Genomic DNA, 14766 nt, shown 5'->3' with positions numbered 1-14766 from the left:
TTACGCTCAAGATTAGAATTTTTTTGGGAGCCCAAGGCCGGCGAACCATCTGCCCGTTTTCTCTTCCACGGGCCGTCACTGGTGCTTTGTTTTGCCCACCAGACGTGTTATTGAGTTTGTCGGCGGCTCAGTAGGTGTACTTATCGTATATAGGTACACACACATACATATATACATACACACATACACACGCACACACACACATACACAGTCGTCCCCGCTCGGCCGTTTCGCAAAAGTCTACCAAACGATATATTGTTATATTTATATATATATATTGTTATAATACAACACGAGACCGTTGCCGACCCGCACCAGTGCACCACCAGGGCATCGGCAATCGTCATCATATCGTCATCATCATCATCGACACCGCCGCCGCCGACTCAACTGCTGTTGCTCGAGTCGCGCGTCTAGTCCGCGAGAGTTGTTAGCAAACGTTCCTTCGGCAACTCTGATTTTTTCTTTTTTTTTTTTTGTCCATTAATTTTTCTTTGCATCACGCCGCCGTGACACCGACCACCGTCCCCCGAAATCGTTTTCTACAATAATTATTTATCCCCAATCACATATTTTTGTACGTTTTGAGTCCGCCACCGCCGCGTCTTAGCGCGTTTGTGTGTGAGTGTATATATGTGTGTGTGTGTGTGTAACAGTACGCTTTCGGCACCACACGCCGCCGCCGCCGCTTAACACGATAAATCACGCGCCAACATACGGACCGTGTGTCGGTGCCAAAACGACATCGTCAACAACAATAACAACAACAACAACAATAACAAGGACAACCGCATCAACTCGGACGACAATTTTTGCTTTTGAGCGCACTGGCGCTGGTGCCAGGCATGTCGGCCAGCTAACGTCGTTGAACGGATCGACAGACAGCCGTCACCGCTCGCGCAATTTGATTTGCGAGCACCTCCCCCCCGAGAGGTAAGCTCCGACCAGGGTTCTCGCTGTACGCGTTATCGCTATAGTCGCAAGCTTGGCACACTAGTTTTTTACTGACGCTTACCCTCCGCCGCTTTTTTGATTTACTCTTTTTTTATTTTGTCCTTTGTCATCGTCTTGTTCGCTTTTTCTTACTGATCGCCGAAGGTCCGCGCATGTTTTTTAGCTTCCATTGGTTGATCGCCAATCGCATTTGACTGTACCACGAATTAAGATATACTTAATTAAATATCTTAATTCGTGGACTGTACCCTAGGACAATGATAACATGCTCGTAACGCTGTCTGTGGGATTTAAACCCGGTAGGTACAACAGTTTCATGTGTTGGGGTAGGTATTTTAACATATAACGTCACTGCGCTTCCCAGAACAGCGTTGTCACATTGTTTTTTGTCTCATTCTGAGCTCACCGATTGACCAACTAGTGTTCATTTTGATTAGTAATATTTGTTATAAAGTACTCGATCAATGTATACAAGTATAATATGCGGTTTAAACAGAGTGTTAAAATATTCTTTGTTCTACTCTGAAACCGGTTGATCAATATTTAATTAAGAGTGAGCGGTTATTTCATCAATGATGTTATTATACTTTGTAACTATATTTTGTATAATTTAGAGCAATATACATAAATAAATGATAAGCAAAGTGATTAATAGGTATGTTATGTACTCTGTTATGTAAGAATAATATTATTTGAGATTTAAATTCCAAATACGTACCTAGGAAGAATTTTTAAGTACCTATAAATAATTCAAAATTTATTGCTTGAAATCTACAAATTTGAATTTCACTGTTTATTTTTCTTCCATACAATACAATATTTTAAATTTTGTTTTAAATAATTTATTATTCATTTATTATAGGTACATACAATACAATCATATTTTTACTATAGTTTAATTAAATGCTAATAAATGCAATAATATGTTTATAAAAATGCATACAAATATTTTGGCATAATACTTGAGAACTGTATAATCAGGTTAGTTGTAATTGTTTATAAATTTGCTCTTCGACTTGTAAATGTGGTGTATCTGAGTAAATTTTTCATAAATAAATAAGTGCTTATACATTTGCCACAGATAATAACTTGAGTATCATAATATAATATTTACATCATTGGTTCATTACCTTTTAAGTTTGTTTAGTTATACTTACTTTGATTAGGTTAATTATATTTATATGTATCTATATAAATATTATATATAAAGTAACAGATTAATCATTTACTTAAATGCATTAAATATTTTACAATTAGGGTATTTTGTAGTTTATAATTCAATTTGTAAGTGCTTACTAGTTGTTTAATTACAATGCTTTTAATTAATTAGATAATTTGGTACCTTTAAAATAAATAACAATATTATGTAATTCACTTTTGATTTATACTCTTCACAAGTACAATATTTTTGAAAAATTAATATTGATATAACTATATTCAAACTGTTGACCTAATTTATTATTAACAATCATTAATATTATTGCTTAAATTTTAACATTGGAAAATAGATAAGATCTCTATCAAAATTAAATATTGTTGCCTACATTTTTATCATTTAAAACAATATTGAATTAGTTACCGATTTTATAAAACAAATTTACAAAACTTGAATAAATAATTGTAAATATTATAAAATAAGTAATTAAGAATTAACTTATTTCAAGACATTTATTTGTTATCTGGTAATCTGGCATCTATGAAATATATATCAAATTTAAAAAAAATTAAATAATATATTCATGTGTATAGTTTTAACAAGTAAATGTTATTTATATATTATATATATATAATCAAAATTATGTACGTAATCATTGAGAACTGTAGGTACTGGTGAATACCCGAAGAATAATATTTCATGCATGGTGCACACTTACCTATCTGACAATATATTATAAATTTTCTAATTACGCATTTATTCTACTAGTTACAGTCCTCGAAAAATTTAAATTAACAAAACAAATAATAATTAATATAGACATTATTATTACTATTGTTTTGATTTATTTTGATTTATATTAATTTATATTTAATACCTCTTGATTATAATTATTATTATTATTTTTATCTTAATATTTATATATTCATAAAATTTAGTGGGTAATTAAAGTGTTTATTTTTTTTTGTGCACATAATATATACCTATGTACAAAATGTTATAACATTGTTATCTTTTACAATGTATGTATATATTTATATTTACATATCATTTAAACCATTATGACAGACATTATTTAAAATTTAGAATTGGACTTATTTAATTTATTGTTTTGGTAAACTTCTGTTTAACTTTACATTTTTACATAATTCAATTTATTTATTTAATTATTAGTGTTCAAGGCATCTCACTGTGTTTGTTTTTGAACAATCTTAACTAAATTAAAAAAAAAATAGCCATCCTATTAGTATTAAGTACCAACACAAATATTTTAGAATTATAAATATGGCAACTTAATAATAGCATTATAATTCAAAACATGTTAGGTATTTTAAAAAAAAAAGTTCTTAATTGAGAGAACCAAACACTGTCATTTAGGTATTTATTATTATAATCAGCACATGTGTAGTAATTACAGTTTTTAATTAAGTTAATTTTACTTTAACTTAAGGGTATTGTTTTTGATCAGTTTTAGTTACTTTTATGCAAATAAAAAATTGAAATATGTAGAATGATAGACTTAATAATCTCATTTTATATAGATATATTGGTTCTATTGATTTAATTTAATGAAGTTTTAGTATTCTAATAAATGTGTATAGATATTTCTCTATTTTTATTATTTATTTTTAGTAGGTAGTATATTTTAATTAAATAAATTAACTAAAATATTTGTTTATTTTTTCTAGCAAGCTGAATATAAGACGTGTGCTTAGGCACATTACAAAGTTCACAACAGGCGCAACAGTGGCTACCGCGGCAGCAAGCAGATGTTTACACCACAACACCAACAGCTGTCGCCTAATCGGGCGTCAATCAACATGCAGTCGCCACAAGCCAGTAACCTATCGAGAGGTATATTTCAGAGAGGCGGGTTTGCGACCAACCCCGGAGCAGATAGGCGAAATCATATGCCGGGTATCGCATCACTCATGCAAGAATGGTTTGTCACTAATCCTTGAAAAAAACAAATGTATATGTATTATAGTTTGAATGTATACATAATTTAATAAAGGAGTTCAACATCATTGGCGAATAACGCAATGAATAACTATGGTGGGTCAAGTTCAAGTAGCAGTCGATCTACGTCTGGCTACAACTTGTCTTCCCAGCATGGTTTTCATTCGGCATTCGGCAGCAACCATGTTGACAATGGCAATGCAGCACCTCCTATACTGGACCCGTCTGAGTTTCCTTCTCTTACCACTGGACGTATATCCGGCAGTGGGCAAGGAGACAATGTCGGTGTTCTACATTCCAGCACAATGCCTGCAGGAAAACCTTATGGTAAACATTCACCATTCAAATCATTTGATCAGCTGTTTAGTAGTGAGTTAAAATCGTTCTGTATTTGTGTGGTAACTTAGTGGTACTTTTGTATAAACTATTAAGACACACACAATCTTGTCTAGTACTTTGTAATCATTTTAATTATTCTTTATTATTTTAGTGGGAATGGTGAAAGCACCGACGTCTGAAACGAGCGAATTTACAATGAGTAGTAAAGACTTTCCAGCATTGCCTGGTACGCAACCTCTCAGTGTTACAACTACCTCGTCTACGACAACGGATCCTAACCAACAGTCCTCAACAACAACTTCTGGCTCGACGACCATTTCATTAGATCAGAATGGATTGCAATCGTCTACTGACCATCTGTCAGATCAGAGACTGAACAACCTGAATAGCCAATCGGACAATAATTCTCAAGAAAATGGAGACTCGGGAACCAAAAAGGGAGTGCAAACATCGCCTGATGGTTTGTATTTTAAATCATTTGTATGTTATTCATTGGTTTACATTCAATTTTTATGTAGGTAAAGTGACTAATATACCTGGCAGTATGGTGCGTGATCAATTTGGTATTGTTGGTTTGTTGACATTCATCAGGGCAGCAGAATCGGATCCTAACTTGGTATCATTGGCTCTTGGACAAGATTTAACTGCACTAGGGCTGAATTTAAATTCACCCGAAAATATTTACCCAACTTTTGCTGGTCCTTGGGCAGATGCACCATGTCGGCCGCAAGATGTTGAATTCCATGGACCACCTGAGTACATTATTAATCATGGAATCAGGTAAAATATAAAAAATTTTTTTATTTTTTATAAATTTTGAATTCAATGTTGTTTATTTTATTCTTAAGAGATAAGTTAGCGCAAGTCAAGTTGTCCAGGTATAAAGAAGATCTGTTGTTCTACCTCTTTTACACTAATTATGGTGATGCGATACAATTGGCAGCGGCTAATGAATTGTAATTATATTTTTTACTGCTTATTCCTCACAAGTTAATATTAATATATAATTTTAATCATATTAGGTATTCTCGAGACTGGCGTTATCACATGGAAGAGCGCGTATGGATTACGCAAGCGCCTGGATTGAGTCTAATAGAGAAAACTAGTACATATGAACGGGGCACGTATTATGTGTTTGATGCGCTAACGTGGCGTAAAGTGCCCAAGGAATTTTTGTTGGAGTACAGCAAGTTGGAAGGTCGACCTACCGTACCAAATGTGCCGCTCACTACCCCTAATCTACTCTGACACAACGAGCACCGTCGGGGCGTAGACGCACTGCCAGCAGCGACCGAACCTGACGTACACCAGCCCACGACGGTCGTTCTCAATGCAGCCATCGTCAACTCCTAAAACCCCTTCTCACTCCCAGTACCCCAAGTATATATAAAATACCTACAGAACAATACTTTCTGCCCCCTTCTCCCCCACAATACACTCCTATGAAATAAAAATTATACAAGTATTTATAATAACCGATAGATTTGCTGTCATTTTTTTCTGGTGAATACACTCACACCATAATAATTTAACATTTATTATAAATAAAACAAAGTTATTTATAGTCATTTTATAAAAGAAACTTACGTACAATTTTGTAAAGACAAAATAAGCAAAGAAAAAAAAATCATTCTTCATTTATTAAGATAATGTTATTTGTTTTTAAGTTGATAAATAAAATTTTGAAACAATAAATAATTGTTTTTATGTTTCCTTTTCCAAAATTATTGAATGGTTAAAAAAATATTTACATACTCAGAACCAATAAAAATCAATTATTTTGTACCTAGTTAAACAGCAGAAATAAATAAATAAAATAAATCTAAAATTATGTTTATAAAAAAAAATGTTTATTTCTCAGTTTTACAACAGTTCAGGTAAATATTTTCTTATGACGCCATCTCTGCATGCCGTGTACAAAAACCTTGTATCAGTACTAACATCAAATATTGGTTCAGCGTTGGTGCCTGTCAGATAGGCTTTTTTTCCATTAATCGAACGTAATACACAAGAACCATCACCATGTCCACAAACCACTAGATCTTTAAACAAACACAGACTTCGGACTGGCGAATTTGTATCAAATATGCAGTGTTTAATTACTAGTTGTTCGTCTAACCAAATAACACGTCCGTCATTACAACCAACATAAATTTGTGCTTCGTCATTCAAATGGCAAGCATTCACAGGGCTATCTAGGTTGTTTGTGGCAAGTATCTTGCGTGCATACACACCGATCAATGAAAGCATTCCATTTTCACAGCCAATTAATAAGCATTTATCATCTGTACCAATTTCTGTGTCAGCTACAACAATAAATACACACAATTTTATTTCAGTAAATCACTTTAGAGTTTGTCAATCATATAAAATAAATAAATAAATAAGCAAATAAAATTTACTATGTTCAACATTAGTAAGACGGAAACAGGCAATACATGTAGATATGATGTCCTCTTAATAATATTACTTACAAGTAGGTATATCACGTTCTCCTAAATTTAAATTTTTTGGTGAACTTATTGAACAGCAATTTATGTATGTTGTTTGATTTAACTTAATGAGATCGTCTATTACTTTTCCACTTCCAACATGCCACAATTTTGATGTTCCATCTCTAAAGGATAGAAAAAACATATTATATTACAAGAATAAAAAAAACATTACCTAATTTTAATAATAATAAGATTTTTAAATACTTTGAAACAGATATAATATTCCGTCCTCTGTCTATAATAGCTAAATCAGTGACAGCTTTTGTGTGCCCTATTAATGTTCCAGCACATTCTCCAGTATCAGCGCTCCAAATTTTGATCCGTAAATCAGCCCCACAACTTAATACAACCTTTACACTAGGAAACCAACGACAACAATAAATATCACCATAGTGTCCAGTCATTGTAACCTATAATCACAATATATATTACAATTGATTAACAAATAACAATGTTAGGATATTAGGAAAGTTTGAGAAAAATAATATTATTTATTATATGTATATAATTTAACCATATTTTTTTTTCTACAAAGCAGGACACCATTACATTTTAATAAAAAAACCATATAATTTTGTGTTAAATAACATATTTATATATAAAATATATTTCTATGTGTTTTGGATCCACATAATCTGCTTTAAAATATCCTGTTTAGTTTTTATGTATGAATGGAACTCTTGACATGATTTTTTTGATTGTGATCAATAACCTACCATATACTTACCACAAAACAACTTTTTTTTAAAGCGGGATATTTTTAGGTTCTTTGGGGACAGCGGGACTGTCTCCCCCTAAGTGGGACATATGGTCATGTTATATATATAAGTAATGATTATAAAAAATATCAACAAAATTTCAAATATGTAAACCTAAATTTAACCTAATTTTTCAGTAAATATAAATAATATAAATGGTAAAGCACCTTTTTATTTCTAAATCAAATACAATTTTTCACAAATAGCCTAAACATTTGCTTGTTCAAAATCAATGTGCAATATTTTTAGATTAAAAAAAAAGTATTTACCACATTACTTGTATAAAACACTTAAATTTTTTGTAAGTATTTTTTTCGAGCGGAAGTATACAATAAATAATAGTCACAATCTCCTTTTTCTATAATAACAAGTAATTGTAAACTGTTTTCAGACCTTGAAGAAAATACAATAGGTATTGGTAATACTCCGTTATTATGATAACATTAAGTGTAAAGCTGTCTCTAATAAATTTAATTTAAAGTAGACAGAGAAAATAAAACACACGAAAAGCTAAAAATGTTTGTATTAATATACTATACAATAAATAATATTGTTTTTAAATCATTTTTTTTCTCAAATTTGTATTGTTTATCCAATACCACTAACTAACATTTTTTAAAGGATAAATACATTTTAAATAGCCTTACTTCTTTTTCTTTTTCATGATCTAAACTACTCCAAGACTTTAAAACACTATCTGATGCAGACACACACTGGCCACCGATAACATCCAATGATGTTACCTATAATACAATTAATAGTTTTAGAGTAAAATCTTTTATTTGAAGAAAGTACATTATACTTACACTAGAATTATGAACGTCATTGAAAATCCTGTATGGTGATAATAATGTGACTGATGGACAGGAAGAATGCTTTACTTGAATGGCATGTGATGATACTGATTCAACTTCAAACCCATTTGTTCCTTGTATAATAGGTATTCCATTAAGCTTGTATGATTTGCATTGCAAATGACCATATATACCGGCACCATCTTAAGAGATACATAAAAATGAAATACATTGTATATTATTTTTCTAAACAAAAATATGGTTTATTTGTTAGAGAGTAAGTCATAGAATGAAATACAATACATGGTATATAATGCAATTAATAAGTATTATATTTACTTCTCGGCTTGACAGATATCCAAACACGATTTTCGGCAGATCTAAAAAAAATAAAGTATAACACCAATATAATATAATCCGTAAATATACTAACAAATTTTGAAATTTTATACATACCTAATGCATTCATCCCAATCGTGTTGAATATACATAGAGTATTCATTCATAATTGATCAACAACTTAAAATTTTCCTGAAAATAACAAATTTGTATTCAATTTATAATTAAAACACTTAACTCTTACTTGTTGTGAAAAATACCATATAAGTTCATTTTAAAGTAGTATACACAATTGAAATTAATATTAATTTTATATATTTTAATTAAAGTAAAAATTAATAAGAAATAATCAAAAAGCATACCTATTAAAAACAAACATTATTAAAAAATTGATTACACCTCTACACAAAAAATATGCAATAGTCAATGTGCAAAGCAATTATAGTCAAATTCTAATTTAGAAACAATTTACTTACAATATTTATAACTAGAATACTACTTATTTTACTTAAATTTTATAACATAATGTTGTGAATGAAAAACTCAAAACTCAATTTATTATAGTTCAGTAAATATTACCTTAAGAAAACGATTACTTGGTTAGTAGTCTTTGAGTTAAAGCAATTATTTTGAATACAATTTAAATAACTTCAATTTTTATAAAGAATAAAAAAAAATTAATTTCAGTTTAAAACATAAAAATATAATATTGTTTATCATCAATTTAATAATATTATGAATTGCATTTCAGTAGGAGTATAGATAGTACTATCTATATCAATGACTTAAAATACTTCATTGATAAGGAAATAATTCGTCCATAAGTTTAGAATTATTTTATTTACATTATTGTTCTGTCTTCTGTGCTCACTTTTTGTATTTACCATATAATATTCATTGTATAATTTTTATTCATAATTTTAATTTATTTTGACTAATGACTTAATACTAAATAGGTAGTTATTAACAATAAGAACTAGAGTGATGAGTTGTAATTGTAAATATCATGATTTGTAGAGAATATTAAGAAAATTAATAAGAAATAATTATTTGTTTGAATTAACTAGTCATAAATAGTAATTTTAAATGATTCAATAATATTTAGTTGCATATAGATAACTATATAAGTACCTATACCGCATTATGACCAATTATAATCTTGCTAAATAACAAAAAATATGAAACATAATCGAAATGACAAATTTTTAACTTTTGGGTGTAAAATAAATAATACATCATAATAGACTTTTTAAATTGTAATAGTTAATAGATCTTTAATATAGATAATATAACAAAACAAAAATTAGATAAAATAATATGTAAATGAAAGTAAAATTATATTTCATTATTTCCTAAAACTGTTAACTAATAAATCTTGTACACAAAAAACTAACAATAATGATTAATGGTAGTACAACTTACTAAATTTTTAAACATTTTAAACTTTAACAATAATAAATGTAAATAAAGTTAACATTGGTTCTTAAAAAACGGTTAATGATTTTTCAAATAACAAACTTAAATCTTCTTCTGATTGTTCTCTTGGAGCAAGCTTTGTAATTCTATGCTGTGGTAATGTACCTTTTACTAACCCTGGTATGTCATCTTTAGTATAACCAAGGGCTGACAAACCATTATCAATTTTCATATCCTGCATGTATCCTCGAATAACATCAGCTAATAGCTTCCCAGCGTCAGCATTTTTAACACGACTGACATCAGCACCCAGTAGTTTAGCACCTTCAATGTGGCGTTCTGGACTAGCTGGAGATGTGAACTCAAACACTGCAGGTCCAGACATAATTACACTTAATCCATGAGGAATAATTGGATGATCAGTAATGTAGTCAGTGGCTTGATATTTTTTCACATTTCCTGAGATTGGATACGATAGTGCATGACACAAATGAACACCTGCATTACCAAAACCTACACCAGCCATTGTAGAAGCTAAGTGCATGTTAGAACGTGCTTCAAAGTCTTCAGGATCATATACAGCCCTTTTGAAGTATTTTTTTATGACATCCAATGCATATCGAGCCCAAACATCTGAAATAGGATTACGACCCTGGTATGCAGGTCTTAAAATTGGATTGGTTGGACGTGGAGACCTCTCATTGTATGGTACAGCTGTGAATGATTCTAATGCATGGCCAAATACATCAAAACCACTAAAAGCACAAACTCTTTCTGGCTGACATAATGCATGTAAAGGATCAACAATACCTAGAGTAGGTCTTAATGCTCGATTTGCAATACCAGTTTTAGCCTTTAACTTTTCATAATCAAAAATACAAACACCAGTAGTCTCACTTCCAGTACCAGTGGTAGTCGGCACAGCAATCAACGGCTTTAATGGCACAGTGACTGGTTTTCCTTTACCAATAGGAGGATTTACATAATCCAACAACTCAGCTTCTGGATCAGAATAGTACAAGTTGGCTGCCTTACAGGTATCCATGACTGAACCACCTCCAACTGCTATGAATGCATCAAATTCCAAATTGCGTACAAAGTTTGTTGCGGCTTCAAGACTTTTCTCGTTTGGTTCTACTCTAATTTTATCATAAAGATCATATTTTACACCATTTTTGGTAAGCGAATCCAGAACAGCCTTTACCGGTGGCAAGTTTACTAAATTTGAATCAGTCATGACACACACACGTTTTGCTTGCATATTAACCATGTCCATACCCAGCTCTTTGGTGACACCAGGGCCATACCGAATAGTAGAACATGCCATTTCAAAAGCATACTCTTTTTGATCCACGTTAGTACTGAGCCTTGAAGGTAGAGACCCTAAATTTGAATGAGAGGGACATCTACATGATACTGAGTTCAATGTATCCATTAGATTGATTACTCTAGACCTCATATTGACGATTCTAAAAAAAAAAAATATTAGAAAATAACATAATTATAATAAATACATTGTATGTAGAAAAAATTAGATATTGCTTATGTACCTATATAGAACCCTACAGATGAAAAATTCCAATCACTTTATATATGACACTCTTCAGTAATTCAGTTATTACTGATCTCCGCGATTAATAAAATAAAAACGTGTACCTACTAAACAAGATAATATGATCAATGGTCAGATGTAAATTATTGTAATTTGTAAGGTCTACAATCACTAAAATTTGAATGTCTTTGAAGAACAGACTGCAGTCACGTTGAAAATAAAATAATTGATAACAATATCAATAGGTTTCAACAGGTATTGGCAATAGTTATTTTTTTATTTTTATAGATGTATATTGTATAATGTATTATACAGTAGGTATAAGGAATAATCAAATTGCTCTGTGTGCGTATAAGTGTATAACGATGTTATAAATAATTAGAATATAGGTAGATGTACCTAGTACAATTTATATCAAATCTATTGGATACCTATTGAAAACATTTTAATTTTTAAGTAAAATGTAATCTCAATAGTTAAACTCCTTGCGTTTATGTAGTATAATATAAAAGTTTACAATTCTCAGTCTCAAATTAATAAGTTTGACCTGTTTAAGCAATGCATTATAGCATATTTGGTTATTTATTAAACCATATTCTTGACATGAATTACTCTGTAGACTTGTAGTACAATATTACATATTATAAATTATTATTATAACCATTGGGTATTGACCTAATGGTTAATACCGATTATCATTTAATCATTTTTATAACTCATATCGGCAAAGTGATTATAGTGCTTGCATTACACTAATTAGGTACCTACGTCAAGTGGGATAAAAACAAAATACTGTGTATGAAATGTTAATATTGTTGGTTTTATAATATAACTTATTAGTTATTAGCTTTTAAAGTACCATGCACTTTTGACTTTTCGTTTTAATCAGTATAGGTACCTACTACCTACCTGGCTCATATACCTACTGATAAAATTAAAAACAAACGATAAAACTGTTATAAGTACCAAACTACTAAACTAGTTATTAGTTATTACCATATGATGGATGGTCAATAGTCAATTCTAAAATACTTATACCTACTACCTATGAATAATTATGATAGTTAGATGATTTTATTTGCTATTATAAGTAGATCTCGGAGTAAGAAAACTAATTAAAAGGTTAGCTAGGTAGTAGTAGATGTATCTATCTTACTAATTATGTAAATTGAAATGATATAAGTATAATAATTATTGTATAGCCGTAAATATTTTCCAATTTTCCTTCTAAAATAAATTATAATAGGAAAATATAATATTAGGTATACAAATACTATTATTAAATATTTAATAGGTAGGTAATTAAAAAAAAAATGTTATACAATTAGGTATCTGTTATAGAGCATAGGTTCGTATTCAGCAAAAAATATTTACGTATAAAATAGAACCTATTAATTATTATCTTATAAGGTATAATACAATATAAGTAGTAGCAACTTACGTCTAATTGGGGAATCGTAAGTTCCTAAGTTCCTGCACGAGAATAACAGGTAAAAAATTACATGCGTTAATTTGTTAATGAGTAGTTTCCAACATGGCGGAAAATAGGTACACAAGTAAAATAAATATAGGTTCTATATTTCATATAATATTATAAGTTATCAAATTGTTGATACTGTTTTAAACAATTTTCTGATAGAATACATACGACAAACGCATATGAAAGTTTTCATCAGGTTTTTATTCAAATTTTTATTATCAATATCATCAGCACATTTTTTAAATTATTGAAATTCTCAAACTTTTTCAAGTAAATACAATATACATACATATGAACATTATGAACTGCAGATAATCACACATTTATACAAAAACAAAAATATGCCATAAAAGATAATTTTATAAATGAAAAAATTGTAGAGTACCTACTCAGTACTCAATAAATACAACTAACTAATACGGTTATGTTGATAATTTAAGTTTCCGAAATAAGCCGCACATAATATATATATATGTAATTTTTTTTATGGTTATTAAAATAAAATGTATGGCAGTATCATAATATGATATAACTGATATTAGGTTGACAACTTATAAATTATATTATTATGTAGAATGTAGTATACTGAATATTGTCTGATGTCGTGAATTAAATATCGAAAAAAAATATTCTTTAGGCACCTATAGCCATATAGGTAGGTATAGCGTAATGTAGTATAGATTTTTGTATGATTACAATATTATAATTAATATAGATTTATACTTATCGGGTATTGTATATTGCTTATTGGGTAATACATTACAACAAATTTTTATCTCGGACGGAGTTGAAAAATCTTTAATAGTATAGGTAGTAGGTGCAGTAAAACCTCTCTGTAATGGAATCACTTGGGAGTTGGGACCAACAATTTTTTCTGTTATCTAGAGTTTTCCGTTATAGGGAGGTAAAATTATGTTATATTATTTGAACAGGGTCTATTGACATTCCGTTATAAAGATGATTCTGTTTAATAGAGGGTCCGTTATAGAGAGGTTTTACTGTATTATTATAATTATAATTAATTTATTAATTTATAATAGATATAGTAGATAAGTACTTGGTATGGGTACCTGCATGATGGCATCGCATATTCGTTGAATTCAAAAGGATCTGAAGTACAATTACGTGACGACTAGGAAAAAAACTGTCTCTTGACACAATTTTGAGAGTTTTCTCAGACGAGATTCCACGTATACATATAAATATATAATTATGTGCAGATGTGTAATCATACATAGAGCCATATTATAGGTACATATATACAATTTATTATAATATAAATTATAAACTATATTATAGTTATCATTTTTATTATTCTTAAGCCCACGACACAGCTAAAAATTTGTATAGAATATAAAGGTACCTACCTTCAATCTCCATACCTATATTATTTTATAGTGTCTGAAAAACTAATCAAGAACCGAAGTGTTTAATACGAAAGTTTGCGTTGCGAACTTATTATTGATGTTTAAGAATGCCATCTACATAGTTCTCATCATTGATTATCTGCCAAACCCATAACTC

General features: G+C 29.9%; 3 protein-coding genes across 4 annotated transcripts; 1 reads left to right on the top strand and 2 right to left on the bottom strand.

Annotated features, from left to right (window-relative positions):
* Positions 1-168: 168 nt before the first annotated feature.
* Positions 169-6106, top strand: LOC114132512 (CCR4-NOT transcription complex subunit 2-like). Of its 2 annotated transcripts, none has more exons than XM_027997987.2 (7): positions 169-933; positions 3799-4052; positions 4125-4396; positions 4560-4868; positions 4927-5188; positions 5257-5364; positions 5431-6106. In XM_027997987.2, the coding sequence occupies exons 2-7, from the start codon at positions 3880-3882 to the stop codon at positions 5654-5656; spliced, it is 1350 nt and encodes a 449-aa protein (XP_027853788.2). In that variant the 5' UTR covers positions 169-933; positions 3799-3879; the 3' UTR covers positions 5657-6106. The 2 variants fall into 2 exon arrangements, with proteins under 2 accessions (XP_027853788.2, XP_027853787.2); XM_027997986.2 differs by having other exon boundaries at positions 171-933; positions 4125-4438.
* A 130-nt stretch (positions 6107-6236) lies between these two features.
* LOC114132509 (proteasomal ATPase-associated factor 1-like) lies at positions 6237-9538 on the bottom strand. Its single transcript, XM_027997983.2, has 8 exons — positions 9374-9538; positions 8912-8986; positions 8795-8835; positions 8468-8658; positions 8309-8404; positions 7108-7313; positions 6883-7025; positions 6237-6714 (listed from the first exon to the last, which is right to left on the bottom strand). Exons 2-8 carry the CDS (start codon positions 8959-8961, stop codon positions 6272-6274), a joined length of 1170 nt encoding a protein of 389 aa, XP_027853784.2. The 5' UTR covers positions 8962-8986; positions 9374-9538; the 3' UTR covers positions 6237-6271.
* Positions 9539-10040: 502 nt separating this feature from the next.
* Positions 10041-14341, bottom strand: LOC114132502 (hydroxyacid-oxoacid transhydrogenase, mitochondrial). The gene is made up of 2 exons (XM_027997972.2): positions 14313-14341; positions 10041-11679 (listed from the first exon to the last, which is right to left on the bottom strand). Exons 1-2 carry the CDS (start codon positions 14324-14326, stop codon positions 10278-10280), a joined length of 1416 nt encoding a protein of 471 aa, XP_027853773.2. The 5' UTR covers positions 14327-14341; the 3' UTR covers positions 10041-10277.
* Positions 14342-14766: the final 425 nt, after the last annotated feature.

The sequence above is a fragment of the Aphis gossypii genome, chromosome 1 (assembly GCF_020184175.1).
Source record: "Aphis gossypii isolate Hap1 chromosome 1, ASM2018417v2, whole genome shotgun sequence".
In the NCBI taxonomy this organism is placed as follows: domain Eukaryota; kingdom Metazoa; phylum Arthropoda; class Insecta; order Hemiptera; family Aphididae; genus Aphis; species Aphis gossypii.
This window is presented reverse-complemented; position numbering and strand designations above follow the sequence as displayed.

Bases quoted from the DNA above. Each gene is read 5' to 3' on its own strand.
- LOC114132509 (XM_027997983.2), bottom strand. From the start codon at position 8,961: ATGAATGAATACTCTATGTATATTCAACACGATTGGGATGAATGCATT. The intron at 8,836-8,911 runs GTATGTATAAAA...TATTTTTTTTAG, and splicing joins GATTGGGATGAATGCATTAG to ATCTGCCGAAAATCGTGTTT. The intron at 8,405-8,467 runs GTAAGTATAATG...ATTGTATTATAG, and splicing joins ATGACGTTCATAATTCTAGT to GTAACATCATTGGATGTTAT.
- LOC114132512 (XM_027997986.2), top strand. From the start codon at position 3,880: ATGTTTACACCACAACACCAACAGCTGTCGCCTAATCGGGCGTCAATC. The intron at 4,053-4,124 runs GTTTGTCACTAA...AATTTAATAAAG, and splicing joins GCATCACTCATGCAAGAATG to GAGTTCAACATCATTGGCGA. The intron at 4,439-4,559 runs GTGAGTTAAAAT...TTATTATTTTAG, and splicing joins ATTTGATCAGCTGTTTAGTA to TGGGAATGGTGAAAGCACCG.